This window comes from Neophocaena asiaeorientalis, unplaced genomic scaffold (genome assembly GCF_003031525.2).
Source record: "Neophocaena asiaeorientalis asiaeorientalis breed wild unplaced genomic scaffold, Neophocaena_asiaeorientalis_V1.1 scaffold119, whole genome shotgun sequence".
NCBI classification, from domain to species: Eukaryota; Metazoa; Chordata; class Mammalia; order Artiodactyla; family Phocoenidae; genus Neophocaena; species Neophocaena asiaeorientalis.
In genome coordinates, this window is record NW_020175821.1 from 2,621,674 (window position 1) to 2,636,306 (window position 14,633).

The 14,633-nt window shown below is 41.2% G+C and overlaps 2 protein-coding genes across 11 annotated transcripts in view; one reads left to right on the forward strand and one right to left on the reverse strand.

Moving 5' to 3' along the window:
* NUSAP1 (nucleolar and spindle associated protein 1) overlaps positions 1–14,633 on the reverse strand; it is a 67,194-nt gene that overhangs the window by 33,140 nt on the left and 19,421 nt on the right. For 3 of the 10 annotated variants that reach the window (XR_003001449.1, XR_003001444.1, XR_003001436.1), the window contains 3 exons: positions 13,912–13,965; positions 11,837–11,911; positions 8,956–10,950 (listed from right to left, as the gene is read on the reverse strand). The exons of 2 other annotated variants lie outside the window; for them this stretch is intronic. The gene's annotated coding sequence lies outside the window, so the exon portion shown is untranslated. Of the gene's footprint in view, positions 1–8,955; positions 10,951–11,836; positions 11,912–13,911; positions 13,966–14,633 lie in introns of those variants that run through there. 5 more of the 10 variants (XR_003001450.1, XR_003001448.1, XR_003001435.1 and 2 more) reach the window with 4 other exon arrangements.
* OIP5 (Opa interacting protein 5) lies at positions 271–13,903 on the forward strand. The gene is made up of 5 exons (XM_024732588.1): positions 271–589; positions 820–886; positions 5,228–5,350; positions 8,823–8,904; positions 12,984–13,903. The coding sequence occupies exons 1-5, from the start codon at positions 271–273 to the stop codon at positions 13,077–13,079; spliced, it is 687 nt and encodes a 228-aa protein (XP_024588356.1). The 3' UTR covers positions 13,080–13,903.

The following is a 14,633-nucleotide window of genomic DNA, read 5'->3' on the forward strand; positions in this document are numbered from 1 at the left end:
TTAAATTTAGAAAGCTGCACTTCCATTGGTTAAAAATGCCTCAAAGGCGGGGTCTCCTGGTGTTGACCAATAGAAAGGCTGACTTCCCCTCCACCAGACGCACGTTCTTCACCATCCCCCCTCACCAACACGAAGGCGCCAAACGGCGTGTCCAGGCAACGAGTGCGCGGCAGCGCCCCACCCGGCTCACGTTGTCCAATGAGGACCCAGGAACCAAGCTTGGGGCGGGGCATGGTGCGCCTTTGAAACTGAGGCGCCAGCTGCAGGAAGATGGCGGCTAGGCCGCGGAGGCATCGTTCGCGCTTTGCAAAGCAGCCGCGGGGTGACTTTTGTGATGGCGCTAAGAAGACGATTGATGAACCTTCTCTTACGACGTCCATGGAGTGGGACACGCAGGTGGTGAAAGGGTCTTCGCCACTCGGCCTCGCCGGGCTGGGGCCGGAGGAGCCGTCCGGCCCGCGGCTGCCATGGTGGCTGCAGCCCGAGAGATGCGCTGTGTTCCAGTGTGCGCAGTGCCACGCCGTGCTCGCTGACTCTGTGCACCTCGCCTGGGACCTGTCGCGGTCCCTTGCAGCCGTGGTCTTCTCCAGTGAGTGGGCACGGCGTCTGGGAAGCGTTGCCGCTTTCTTACTGGGTGGCTGGGAGCCGGCTGGGAGGAAAGCGGGATGAAAATTTGGAAGGAAATTAACTCCATTGCCAGGGGTTGGGGGCGAATCACTTTTCATGATTTTTGTGGCCATGATGAGTCTTTCTGGAGGGGAGAGTTTTTCCCTTCAATGCCTCACAGGTAGTCTTTCTGACCCGTGTTTGTCTTCCTAGGAGTCACAAATAATGTAGTTTTGGAGACTCCCTTCCTAGTTGGCATTGACGGTTCGCTCAAAGGCAGGTACGTACTAAGAATTGCAGATAGATCTCTAGTCATTCCCTGACTTAATGAGACTGAGGAGCGTGGAACCGACTTGTACGAGGAGAAAACAGTTTATTCCTATCTTGCACTAGAATAAAAGTCTGTTCCATCCATACAGTGTATTGGAAGGATGCTCCCTTTACCTGACTGAGTCTTGTACGAACTTGATGTATTAATGAAATGGAAAAGATATTTGCGTGAGGGTTTTAAGGTCTTTCTGAGGGCCACATCTCCCTAGTGGGCTGTGCAAGTGAAGTGAGTTTAAGAAAGTTATGTCTAGTAGGGGAAAAAGAAGAAAATTACCTTTAAGTGTATAGTGAGAATCACTTACCATAAACTACAATCCTTTGACATAACTAGGAATTACAAGTTTTCATTTAACCTGGAATTTGTAATAAGTTATGGCAGGACTAATTCTGCTGTAACCCGGGGAAAAACACAGGTGGAAAGTTCCTTGAATATTGCCTGGTAAACTTTGCATCTTGACTGTAGTGTGATTTACAAGTAACAACAAAGTACTCAGTTGAATTCAGTAGTACAAAGCTACTCAATTTTCAGTGTTGGTTTTAACAGCAAGACAATTCATTCTGACCACAGTTTGGTTCAATTTTAATGTTAAACAGAGTTCGTATAGGAATTCTTAGTTGCTGTACTCAGTAATCAGGAAGAGTTCTGCAGCTCCTCTTTCCTAACTGAAAGACACTCCCTATCCTTGCAGGAGTGTCCTCTTCCCACCCAAAGGAAACAGAGAGGGAAGGAGTGATGGCCTGCTTGGAACTGGTTCATTTGGGGCCAGAGGCAGAAACTCTCTGAATATCTTCTTAGAGGGAAGCACATCTAGCTAGAACTGTGCTGTCCAGTACTGTAGCCACTAGCCACATGGTGGCTATTGAGCACTTAAAAGGTGGCCATTCTGAATTTAAGTATGCTGTGAGTGCAAAATACACACCAGATTTTGAAAACTTGGCCCAAAACATTGAATAATTTAAAAGTACTGATTTTTTTTTTTTTTTTTTTTTTGGTTTTTGGCCATGCCGCACAGCTGTGGGAATCTTAGTTCCCAGACCAGGGATCAAACCCAGGCCCAGGGCAGTGAAAGTGCTGAGTCTTAACCACTGGACCCTCAGGGAATTCCCTTGATGACGATGTTTTTGAATGTTGGGTAGCATAAAATATATTAAAACTAATTTTACCTGTTTCTTTTACTTTTTTTTTGAAGCTAAACTAATAGAAGATGTAAAATTACTTATGTGGCTTGCATTCTTAATAGACAGTACAGATCTAGATGGTTTATAAAACACTGAACAGAAAGTTCCATGTGTTTGGAATAAGGAGAGCCGTGGGACTCAGCAGGAAGAGATTTATTGTCAGGAATTGTCTCACTAGATTATGGAGGATGAGAAGTCCCAAGAGACAAGGTTGATAAGCTGGAGACACAGGAGAGCCAGAGGTTTAGTTCTAGTCCAAGTCCACAGGCCTGAGATCCATGAGCCAAAGGTGTAACTTCCAGTACAAAAGCCAACAGGCTTCAGACCCAGGAAGAGCTGAACGTTTCAGTTCAAGTTCAAAGGCAGGAAAAAAAGATCAGTGTTGCAACTCAAGGCAGTCAGGCAAGAGGAGTTCCCCTTTTTCATGAGAGGGCCAGCCTTTTTGTTCTGTTCAGGTCTTCAACTGATTAGATGAGGGTCACCCACGATAAGGAGGGCAAACTGCTTTACTCAGTCTACTGATTCAAATATTACTCTCATTCAAAAACATCCCCATAAACACATTCAGAATAACATTTGACCAAATAACTGGGCACCCTTTGGCTCAGTCAAGCTGACACACAAATTTAATCATTACGTGTTAACCTGGCATCCACATGCATCTCCTAAACCCATACTTAATCTCCAAATAAAGACAATAACAAGGTTGTAATTCTTCCTAACATGTTACAGCTATCTTGCATACAACTAAAAACGCACTAAACCCTCCTCCAGAAAAGGAGATAAAGTCCTTAAGTGATACTTACTTTTCTCCTTGATATCTCATGGCTTAAATACTATGATGTAAAATTAATACTTAAATACTATAATAAAAAGTCAGTACATCTTATGTTACATAAGGGAAAAGAAAGGGAAGAAAACATAAACACACATATACATGTAAACCTATTCATAACAAAATGAGGAGATATTCATGACAATTACATTCCTGTAACTGGTCACATGGTCATAGCTGGTATTTATAACAACCCTCTTCCACTACCCATTCTGTATTCCTTTTGCCTTCATCAGGCACTCAGATGATCATAGTTCTTTACCTGGTGTGATGCAAACCTTCATTCCTGGGCCATTAGCAGACTAATATTCAATGAAATATTTGTTATATGTTACATGCTAAGCATAATTTTGGGATCTCTTTACATTTTGCTCTGTGCCATTTTTTTTTTAAAGACACTTTTAAAATTATTTATTTATTGTCTGCATTGGGTCTTGGTTGCTGCGTGCGGGCTTTCTCTAGTAGCGATGAGCGGGGGCTACTCTTTGTTGCAGTGCACGGGCTTCTCATTGTGGTGGTTTCTCTTTGTTGCAGAGCACAGGCTCTAGGCATGCGGGCTTCAGTAGTTGTGGCATGCGGTCTCAGTAGTTGTAGCTTGCAGACTCTAGAGTGCAGGCTCAGTAGTTGTGGCGCATGGGCTTAGTTGCTCCGCGGCATGTGGGATCTTCCCGGACCAGGGAACAAACCTGTGTCCCCTACATTGGCAGGCAGGTTCTTAACCACTGCGCCACCAGGGAAGTCCCAGCTCTGTGCCATTTATTAGTTTCTACAGACATTTGTCTATAGGTACTGTGGTTTGTCTGATATAATTAATTCCTACTTAGGAATTAATAAAAATGCAACTTTATTTCATGGCTTGCTTCTTGGTAATGTAGTCACAAAAATACAATACTGAATGTGTGGTGTGGGACTTCATTTACCAGTAAATTTATATTTTGTTGCTTGGTCTTTAGTGTCCATTGACATGAATCTATTTTTAGCCATGCAATTATTATACTTTATTAGTACTCATTTACTGCATTTAGTATGTTTATACAGATAATTTTTTTCCCTTACTAAACCACTCTAAATTGCTTTCAGTACATGAATGATGAAACAGTTAATTTTTTCTTAAATATTTTTTATAATATTTGGATTTGTCTTATATACCAGCAAATAAGGTAAGTGACTTACCTACATGGTATAACTAGAACTAAAATCCATGTTTCCTGATTCCTCATCCAGAAATCTTTAAAAGGATAAAGGAAAATAAAATAGCTTGCTAGGACAATATGATTTATTTTCTTTCTTTTGCATTTTATCTGGGTAATTTTTAAATTTTTTGTTATATCTGCAAATACAAAACAAAACCTGATTTGAATTCTATTAATAAATTGCTTAATAAGCCCTAATCGATTTGATTGTTTTACTTTAACTGGAAATTGGCTTAATGGTAGCTAATTTATATGGTCATGTGTAGTTTTATATGTTTAAATGTTTTTTTGTTTAAATAAATTTATTTATTTATGGCTGCATTGGGTCTTCATTGCTGCCCGCGGGCTTTCTCTAGTTGTGGCGAGCGGGGGCTACCCTTCACTGCTAGGCACAGGCTTCTCAGTGAGGTTGCTTCTCTTTGTTGCAGAGCACAGGCTCTAGGCGCGCGGGCTTCAGTAGTCGCAGCACGCAAGCTCAGTAGTTGTGGCTTACGGGCTTAGTTGCTCCGCGGTATGTGGGATCTTCCCGGACCAGGGTTCGAACCTGTGTCCCCTGCATTGGCAGGTGGATTCTTAACCACTGCGCCACCAGGGAGGTCCCTGTTTAAATGTTAATCTGATTTGTTAGCTCTTTTTCTGCTTTCACATATAAATTACTTCAGTGAAATGACAGTTATATGATTGCTTTTGTGGCCAGAATCCACAAGGGTATCTATAATCTCTGAGTTAACCTTTCTTTTTTTTTTTGTGGTACGCAGGCCTCTTACTGTTGTGGCCTCTGCCGTTGCGGAGCACAGGCTCCGGACGCGCAGGCTCAGCGGCCATGGCTCACGGGCCCAGCCGCTCCACGGCATGTGGGATCTTCCCGTACCGGGGCACGAACCCGTGTCACCTGCATTGGCAGGCGGACTCTCAACCACTGCGCCACCAGGGAAGCCCTTGAGTTAACTTTTCTTGAATGTGACATTTCCTTAGTCTCATTCCTATTATAGCCGATTGTTTAGGAATGAGTCCATAACATGAGTTATTTTGTATTTGTTCTCTGATTTTCTTTCTTAACCCAAATCCTGTTTTTTCCTCCCAGCACGTACAACCTTTTATTCTGTAGTTCCTGTGAGATTCCCATTGGTTTCCATCTGTATTCTACTCATGCTGCCCTTGCTGCCTTGAGAAGTCACTTCTGCCTTTCCACTGACAAAATAGTGTGGTAAGTAGACTTAGATATTCTTTATCAAATAAATTTTAAAACATCTTCCAGAAAAGGCAGAATGTTTGTACCAGAGAAGATGCTAAAGCCAGGTACTGTTTCTTACAAAAAAGATGGCAATGGGACCAAAACATAGTCTTATAACATTATGATCATTTTGGATGTCTCATAATCATACCATGTGTTAATAATCATACCATGGAATAACTGAGAGGATATTCTTTCATTCCAAGAACTTTTGGAAGGTAAGTTTTTGCAAAATAATGCTGTAGTAGACACTTTTGGGGTTTGTGCCTAGCCCCTGTCTCCCTCCCATAGTGTGGGACTTTGTGGCCATATTTGTTATCCTGTGTGATACCACCCCCAGGTGATGGGATCAGGAATAGACCTGACCTAAGCTAAGCCAATCAGGCTTTTTACCCTAAGAATTTGAAATAAAGACCCAGAGACATTGGTCATCTGTAGATGGAACTGGTGCTGAAGTTGGGAAGTGAAAGCTCTAGGTTTAGGGTAGATATTTTCTATGTCATGCATGTAAATGCAGAGAAATTTTGTCTACAGAAAAAGAAGAATGAAGCAGATACACAAAGAAAAGTAAAAAGTAATGACCATGTGGCCTCATAAAGTCAGAAAAAGTTCCCTATTGTTTGTTCCTTCTCATGAATTACTTTGGATATTTCTTATCTTTCTAAATATAAATTCTACTTTTTACTTAAGCTTTTCTGTTATTGCAACAAACTGAAACATCCATCAAAGTCTCTTCTTGGTTATTAGAAACAAAAACAGCCATTGATGACCTAGTTTGTGTCAGGTATTGTACTATGCTTACCTCACTGAGTTTTTTTTTTTTTTTTTTTCCCTTACTGAGTTCTTAATGTAAGAAAACTGGGGCTTGGAGATGTGGAGGAGCTGAGAATTGAGTCCATGTCTTAACTCCAAAGCTTAATTTCCATTCATAAAACAGAAAGTTTCATTCTCCTCATTTAATGCACTTAGATGGGTGTTTCTAGCTGAGCTATGGACAATAAGAGCAATAAAACTTATAAATAGGGGGGACTTACCTGGTGGTCCAGTGGTTAAGAATCCACCTTCCAGTGCAGGGGACGCAGGTTCGATTCCTGGTCAGGGAACTAAGATCCCACATGCCACGGGGCAAGTAAGCCTGCATGCCGCAACTACTGAGACCATGCACTCTGGAGTCCAAGTGCCACAACTAGAGAGAAGCCTGCGTGCTGCAACAAAGAGCTCGCGTGTCGCAACTAAGACCCAACGCAGCCACATAAATAAATATTTTTTTAAAAAAAAACTTATAAATAGGGGACCTCCCTGATGGTCCAGTGGTTAAGACTCTGTAAAAACAACCTTAAAAATAAAGCCCATCCTTTGCCATGAGGTTGTTCAGTGCGCATTAGGTACACTTTGTTCTTCGATGCCAATTTTCTTTTTTTTTTTTAACATTTATTTATTTATTTGGCTAAACTTGGTCTTAGTTGCAGCACACGTGTGGATGGTTGTGGCATGCAGGATCTTTAGTTGCGGCGTGCGGGATTTAGTTCCCTGACCAGGGATTGAACCACGGGCCCCCTGCATTGGGAGTGTGGAGTCTTAACCGGGGACCACCAGGGAAGTCCCTCAATGCTGATTTTCAACAGGATATGTGTACTTGAGATGGATTGATATTTTACTTTCAATTTCTAGTTCATTCTTAAATAATTTCTATTTAGAATTAAGTTTAAAGACACAGGGAAAAGTATCTCTAAATGTGTGCTATTCGTAACCTCGAATCTTTTTTAGAAACAGTTTTAAGTAATTATTCCAGCCAACCTGTAATTGAGTTTTTGCTTAGGGAAATAAGCTTTTAGTAACAAAATTTTTTAATATAAATTTGAAAAGCATTATGAGATTTTTAAGTAATTTCTTAATCAAAATGAGGAGCTGGACTCAAAGGTCAGTATATTCTTTCTGATTAAGTAGAAATTAGGGAACTTCCCTGGTGGCGCAGTGGTTAAGAATCCACCTGCCAATGTAGGCGATATAGGTTTGAGCGCTGGTCCGAGAAGATCCCACATGCCGCAGAGCAACTAAGCCGGTGCACCTAGAGCCTGTGCTCCGCAACAAGAGAAGCTACTGTAATGAGAAGCCCGTGCACCACAATGAAGAGTAGTCCCCACTTGCCACAACTAGAGAAAGCCCCGCACGCAGCAACGAAGACCCAAGTCAGTCAATAAATAAAATTAAATTTTTTTTACAAAAAGGGAAAGTATAGGTAGCATGAGTCTGGGAATATGATAAATCTATGTCTGTGTGTATCAGAATGAATTTGGTTGCTAGTTACAGAAAACCAAAGAGTGGCTTTAACAAGTACAGGGTGGGGCAGTTGGCCACTCCAGGATTGTTCTAGTCGCTCAGCCATGACAGGGCTCTGGGTCAGCATCTCTGGTCCTCTTGGCCTTTTCCTCTTGGATGCTGCAAGTATAAGCATTACATCCATAAATAGTAGCATCCAAAACTGGAAGAAAAAGGATATGGTTAAGTGTGGGAACACAGGGAATGGTCTCTTTTTATCAGCAAAAATTTCCTTATCATTGGCAGAACTATGTCACATGGTTGCCTTAAGCTGGGAAAGCAAATATGTGACAGTAGGGAATAAGATTGCCACAGTTGGCCCAGAACAGTTATGATTCATCTTTTAGGACTGGACACACTGCTGCCCTAAACAAAATCTGGGTTCTGTTAGCAACAAAAACTTGAGGAATGGCTCTGGGGTAGGCAACCAACAGTATTTGTCACAATCGTGGTTACTTTTCTTCTGTGCTACACCATCTACTGGTAGAGTTATGAGGCTTATACTTAACACAGTTATTCATATGACCCTGGTTTTTTGTCTTTAGTTTGTCCTAGGATAATTTTAAATCATGTATTCTGGGCTGGCAAGGGGTGAGATGAGGCACAGGGTCTCTCTGATGACTTATTATTTTTTTAATATGTAAAAAATTATATATTTTTTTGCATTATTTCTGGCCGCGTTGGGTCTTCGTTGCTGCACGCGGGCTTTCTCTAGTTGCGGCCAGCAGGGTCTTCTTATTGCAATGGCTTCTCTCTGTTGTGGAGCATGGGCTCCAGTAGTTGTGGCACATGGGCTCAGTAGTTGTGGCTCGCAGGCTCTAGAGTGCAGGCTCAGTAGTTGCGGTGCACGGGCTTAGTTGCTCTGAGGCATGTGGGATCTTCTCAGACCAGGGATCGAACCCGTCTCCCTTGCATTGGCAGGCGGATTCTTAACCACTGTGCCACCAGGGAAGTCCCTCTGATGACTTATTAATTGAGAATATTTTTCCTACAAAATACATTATGAATCTTGAAATGGAAATAAGCAATAAGGCAATCTTTGCTTGACAGATATTGCAAGTTTGGTTCCTTGATAATTATAACTGTGGTATGGTACTAATATTTTCTCTCTATATTTTCTATTTAGCTACCTCTTAAAAACAAAAGCCATAGTAAACGCATCTGAGATGGATATTCACAACGTATCTCTACCAGAAAAAGTTGCAGAGGTAAAATTTCATGATGGTTGTGTGTTTCCTTTAATATAGGCAATTCCTAATTATCTGTACCCGTGAATTTAGGGGCAGTGAAATGGTGAATACACCAGTAATTCTTTATACCTGGTTTGGCATTCCTTATTGAATTTGTAACACAAAGCAAAATAGTAAAGCCATATTGTCAAGTCTGGTTCAGGAGGAGGTGGAGAGCTACTGAGCTCCACATTCCTATTCCTCCTCTCTGCTGGGTATGGACACCATCATCCTTCATAGGTCTCTCCTCTTTGCAAGCACCTCATGCTTAGATAGCTTGGAGGAGAAAGAGTGCTGAAACCATCACTAAGAATTCTTACTTAAATGGGCTTTACTAGCATTTCATGGTTTCCAGTTGAAGAAAGAAACTTTGTTTCAGTAGCTTGCTGGCTTATTCTTAGTGGAAATTTGGCTATAACTTTACTACCGTGGGAAGAACAACCTTAGAATTTACTGTTGGTTTTGTTTTTAGCACTGTTAATAGTTTATTCCTCGGTAATTACACATTTAGTAACCAGGGCATTTACTTTTCAAAGTTTAAGTAACTTCTAGGACAGGGGAACAGTGATTTTTTTTTTCTTTTTTTGCATAATTAACTAAGCTCATGAAACCATGTTCTAAGCCAGGAATTGGCAAACTTTTTCTGTAAAGGACCAGATGACAAATGTCTTAAGCTAGACCATTCAGTCTCTACTATTCATCTCTGCTATTGTAGTGCAAAAGCAGCCATAGACGGTATATAAACACATGGATATAGCTTTGTAGCAATAAAACATTATTAAAACAAATGGGCAGCAGGCTATCCTGCAGTCCATAGTTCGCCTACCCTTGTTCTGAGCAACTAAGTTGATGAGCAGGGTCAGTAAATACTGTGGTTAGAAATAATTTGTATGGGAGATAACTTCTAGAATGATGGCCCGAGGAGCTGCATGGACCCCTCCCCAACAAAACAGCCATAACCAAAGAAAATTATAAAGAAAACAGCCATCTTAAGTCTGTGGAAATTTTCCTCAAGGCTTAAAGCAAATGAAGATATTTATTGAAGAAAATCTACTAAACCTTGGTAGGAGCAGTGAAAACCTGTGGCATTTGAGCCACAACCTACTCCCTCCCTCCCTTGCCCCTCCAGCTCAGAGGGAGGGAGGCTCCATCTGGGCGAATGCAGCCAAGAGCACAGGGGTCCTTTTCCCCTAGCTCTCAGTTTAGGGCTGTGGTATCTTCCCAAGAGGGGCAGGCTACCAGCATTTCTCATCAGAAGCCTTATTCTATGCAAGAACAGCCATTTGTAGTGTGCAAGTTCTACCACTGGCACAACAGGCTAAGAGCACTAGGAACCCAGTCACTTTTGTCCCAGATTGCTTGTAGGGCAGAGGCTTCATGCTGACAGATGCAAGCAGAGAAGACCAGAAGCTACTGCCTCTGCCCAGCACCCTGCTGGTAAAGCAGGGGTGTTACTCTGAGAGACACTACCCCACCCCAGCTTGGGAGCCCATATTAAGAGGTAGATTGTAAAAAAAAGAGCTCTGAAGCTTTCCTAAGGGAACTAACTTTATTTGGAACAGGGTGTGGGGATATTCAAGTCTAAGGATTCTACCCAAAACAATGGAGATTTTGGTGGTGAGCAATTAAGAGGAAGCTAATAGTCCATATAAACAGTAAGCTAAACCATGGACAAGTTAGAAATTTATAAGAGAAAATCAGGGAAACAGACAGCTAAAATAACAGCCCTCCTGGGGTTGGAACAAAAGAAGACTGGCCTTAAAGTCTACCCCTGTATAAATGGGTCTGATTTTAATTGGATTAGACTGTGGAGCAATTTATGTCCCAGGGCACTGTCAAAACAGAGCAGTCAGCCAGAAATTAGTGAAGGCTAATAGCTGGGTGTGATATCAACAAAGGCATCCAGTTTACACAGAGCTCAGGGAAAAAGAGTCAAAGAAGGCCCTGCTAAATCCACTGTCATCCCAGGGTGACTGCACATTTCCAAGGCTGTGTCCTCCGAGGAGTGACATCAGAAGCTGCACACTGTGAAGGAAATAGACATCAGTGAAATAGTCAAGCCAACTACTAAACAGATAAGCAAAAAATAACCACTACAAGCCAGGACATGGGGTGGAGGTAGGGGGATGTTTAATATCCCAAGTTGCTTTAATATGTTATCTAAAATGTCTGGTTTTCAATAAAAATTAGGAGATATGCAAAGAAAAGTATGACCTATACACAGGATAAAATACAGGCATCAGAAACTGTTTGAAAAGGCCCAGATGTTGGGACTTAGCAGACACAGCCTTCAAAGCAGCAATTAAAAGTATTTGCAAAAGGGGCTTCCCTATTGGTGCAGTGGTTAAGAATCTGCTTGCCAATGCAGGGGACACGAGTTTGAACCCTGGTCCAGGAAGATCCCACATGCTGCGGAGCAACTAAGCCCGTGTGCCACAACTATTGAGCCTGTGCTCTAGAGCCTGTGAGCCACGACTGCTGAAGCCCATGTGCCTAGAGCCCATGCTCTGCAACGAGAAGCCACCGGAGTGAGAAGCCTGCGCACTGCAACAAAGAGTAGCCCCCGCTCACCGCAACTAGTGAAAGCCCGCATGCACAGCAACGAAGACCCAACGCAGCCAAAGATTAAAAAATAATAATAAATTTTTTTAAAAGGGCTTAAAAAACAAACCGCCTAAATGGAAATCCTGGAGTTGAAATACAATCAACAAGAGAACAAACATATGCACAGCAAGGGGGGAAAGTGGCGGCGGTGGGTGATGATGGTGGTGTGATGAATTGGGAGATTGGGATTGAAGTGTATACGCTGATGTGTATAAAACTGATGACTAATAAGACCTGCTGTATAAAAAAATAAGTAAAATAAAAAAAAAACCAAAAGTACAATCAACAACTGAAATGAAAAATTCACCAGAGAGGCTCAACAGCAGATCTGAATTGGGCAAAGAATCAGCGAACTTGCAGATAGACTGATGAGATTTGCAATCTGAAGAAGAAAGAAAAAAAAAAGAATGAAGAAAAATTAACTGAGTCTAAGAGACCTGTTGGACACCATCAAGCACACCTAAATATGCTTTGGTAATGGGAGTACAAAAGGGAAAGATAAAGTAGAAAAAATGTTCAAGGAAATAATGGTTGAAAACTTCCCAAATCTGATGAAAGACAATCTACATGTCTATAAGCTCAACAAGCACAGGTAGGATAAATGCAGAGAGAACTACCCCAACACACGGTAAAAATGTTGAACGCTAAAGACTGAAGAAAAATCTTTAAAGTAAGAAAAATGATTCACTGTGTCCAAGAGCACCCAAATAAGATTAATGGGCTCTAGAGTGACCTGTTCAAGCAAAATTTCCTGATGAATTTTGTGTATTCTTGTATCTTGGATCATAAAAAGTAGATTTTGTGCTATGCAAATTATGGCAGAAATATCTTTTCTTTTTTTTTACTTCAACAGAAGACTTATCCATGATAACTTTGTGAGTCTGAGTACAGGTTGTATTCTGAGTAACACTAAGTTTGGTTCTAGGTATAGCTATTCTAAGCTGAAAAAACTATTGAAAATTAGCTACCACAAACATCTGTTCTAAATCTGACAACCAGAGCTACTCTTGAAGGTGATTAGCAGAATATTAAAGACAGACATTTGTTACTGTGAACAAAGAATTAGAAAAAAAAAAATTCTTGCTACTGGAAAATAAAGGGAAAAGCCTGATTAATGCTTCTGTTTTAAACTTTCTTATCCCCCTTTATTCTTGTCTTCCTCCCCAGGTTTTGGAGTTATCACCAAACTGGTGATAAGGGCTAGGAAGGATGGAGACTAGAAGCAGTGATGCTCAGCAGTGGCTGGTCTTTTTCCACATGAAACTTTTTATCTGTCACCTTATTGTTCTCTAGGTTTGTTGTATAAAGTTCTTTCAGAAATAGAACAGATGTCCTTTTGAAATGTGTTGCAGTATTGCCAGCTCCCAATCACTAACTTAAGTCTGAAGTGGCTTCTAGAACCAGCAGATTGAGAGTTTAAGGTTCCCTGATAATCTATATATTTCTCTTCCCAGATGAAAGAGAAGATAATGTTAACGCATACTCGCTTAAATTCACTCATCAAGATTCTGAAGGAGGGGACTCCTGACCAGTCCAAGCCAACAAACTGATCCAGAATCAAAGCTTGAGTATCATGTTCAGGCCTTATTGCTGTCTTCAACAACAGGTGCTGTTTGATCACTTCTCAAGAAAGTTCAGTTTCAAGGATGAATGGGAAATGTGGTTTATTGTTTACCTCTAGACTGATTTTCCAGGTGATTTGTGAAGCTGTTTCTGGAAGATGAGAAACTAAGGAGACTTCTGTCCAGGTTTCATAGTTATCTGTCTTAACAATTTATTTTAGCTTCTTATCAATTTTGTAATATTTATTTCGGAAAACATTTTGACTGCAAATTTAGGGATTAAGAGGCAATGTCCCATGAGTGCTCTGATCTAAAGATGCATGTTTGGCCTGAAAATAGCGTTGTACTTATGTTGACTATTATTTCTACATGGAGCAACTGTCATAAATACTGAGAAATCATTTTTTTCTTATGTGAAATACGGGTACATACATTTTCTGTAGGTTATGTTCAGTAAGTTAACTGCATAATATATATTTATCTTTCCCTTTTCTGTTGTAAACTGAGCTTAACAGGATGATAATGAAAGGAATGATAAAAACATCAAACATTTACCAAAATGCTTTCTTTTATTTTGCTTTATGTAGCACTGTGGCTCAGTAGCTCATCATATTATTCATTTAATAAATATTTATAAAGTATTATGCTAGCTGCTGGGGATGAAAGATAAGCAAAAACAGCTACTCTGTATTCTGTTTATAATCTAGTCAAGAGATGGGACACTCAAATAACCACATGAAGACATTTAAAATTACAACTGTAGTAAGGGTTCTGAAGAAAAGGGACATAGAGATATAAGCACATATAGCAAGTAACTGACCTGGTTTGGGGGTCAGGTAAGGCCTCTCTGTGGGAGTAATGTTTCAGCAGTGGTCTGAAAGATGAGTAGGCATTTAATAAGCTGACGAAGAGAACAGTCTATACAAAGGCCCTTAAAAAGACCTGTAGGAGTTACAACGGTGTCCAGAAACCTGCGGATGCAAGGTCTTATCGGCCTTCTGAAGGATGTTTGTTTTTATCCCAACCACCTTGAAGAATTTTAAAGGAGGCCTAAGACAGGATCAAATTTTCGTTTTCAGAACCTCATTAGGGTTGTCCTATGGAGAATGGGTGGGAGGGCGGCAAGCAGACCACTAAGGAGGGGCTGGCACTAGAACAATCAAGAGACGATAGTCTAGTGGTGGTGCACAGAGAAGTTAATGTGGTTCTGATGTGGCTAGCAGAAGTTTTTTTTGCTGCGCTGCGCAGCATGTGGGATCTTAGTTCCCTGACCGGGGATCGAACCCACACCCCCTGTATTGGAAGCGCAGTCTTAACCACTGGACCACCAGGGGAGTCCCCAGTGGCTAGCAGATTTAATAGCAGATTCTTTCCATTTTAGACTGCATATAGGATATTTTCCTTTAAAACTATTTGAAAGAGAAAATTCTGGCTCGCTTTATGCTTTTGAGTTGCAAAATTTGGTTAAGTAAGGGCGAAGCCTCTGGCAACAACCAGTACCAGAAAAGCTCTTTCTACTCCTAAAGAATGAGACCTAATACT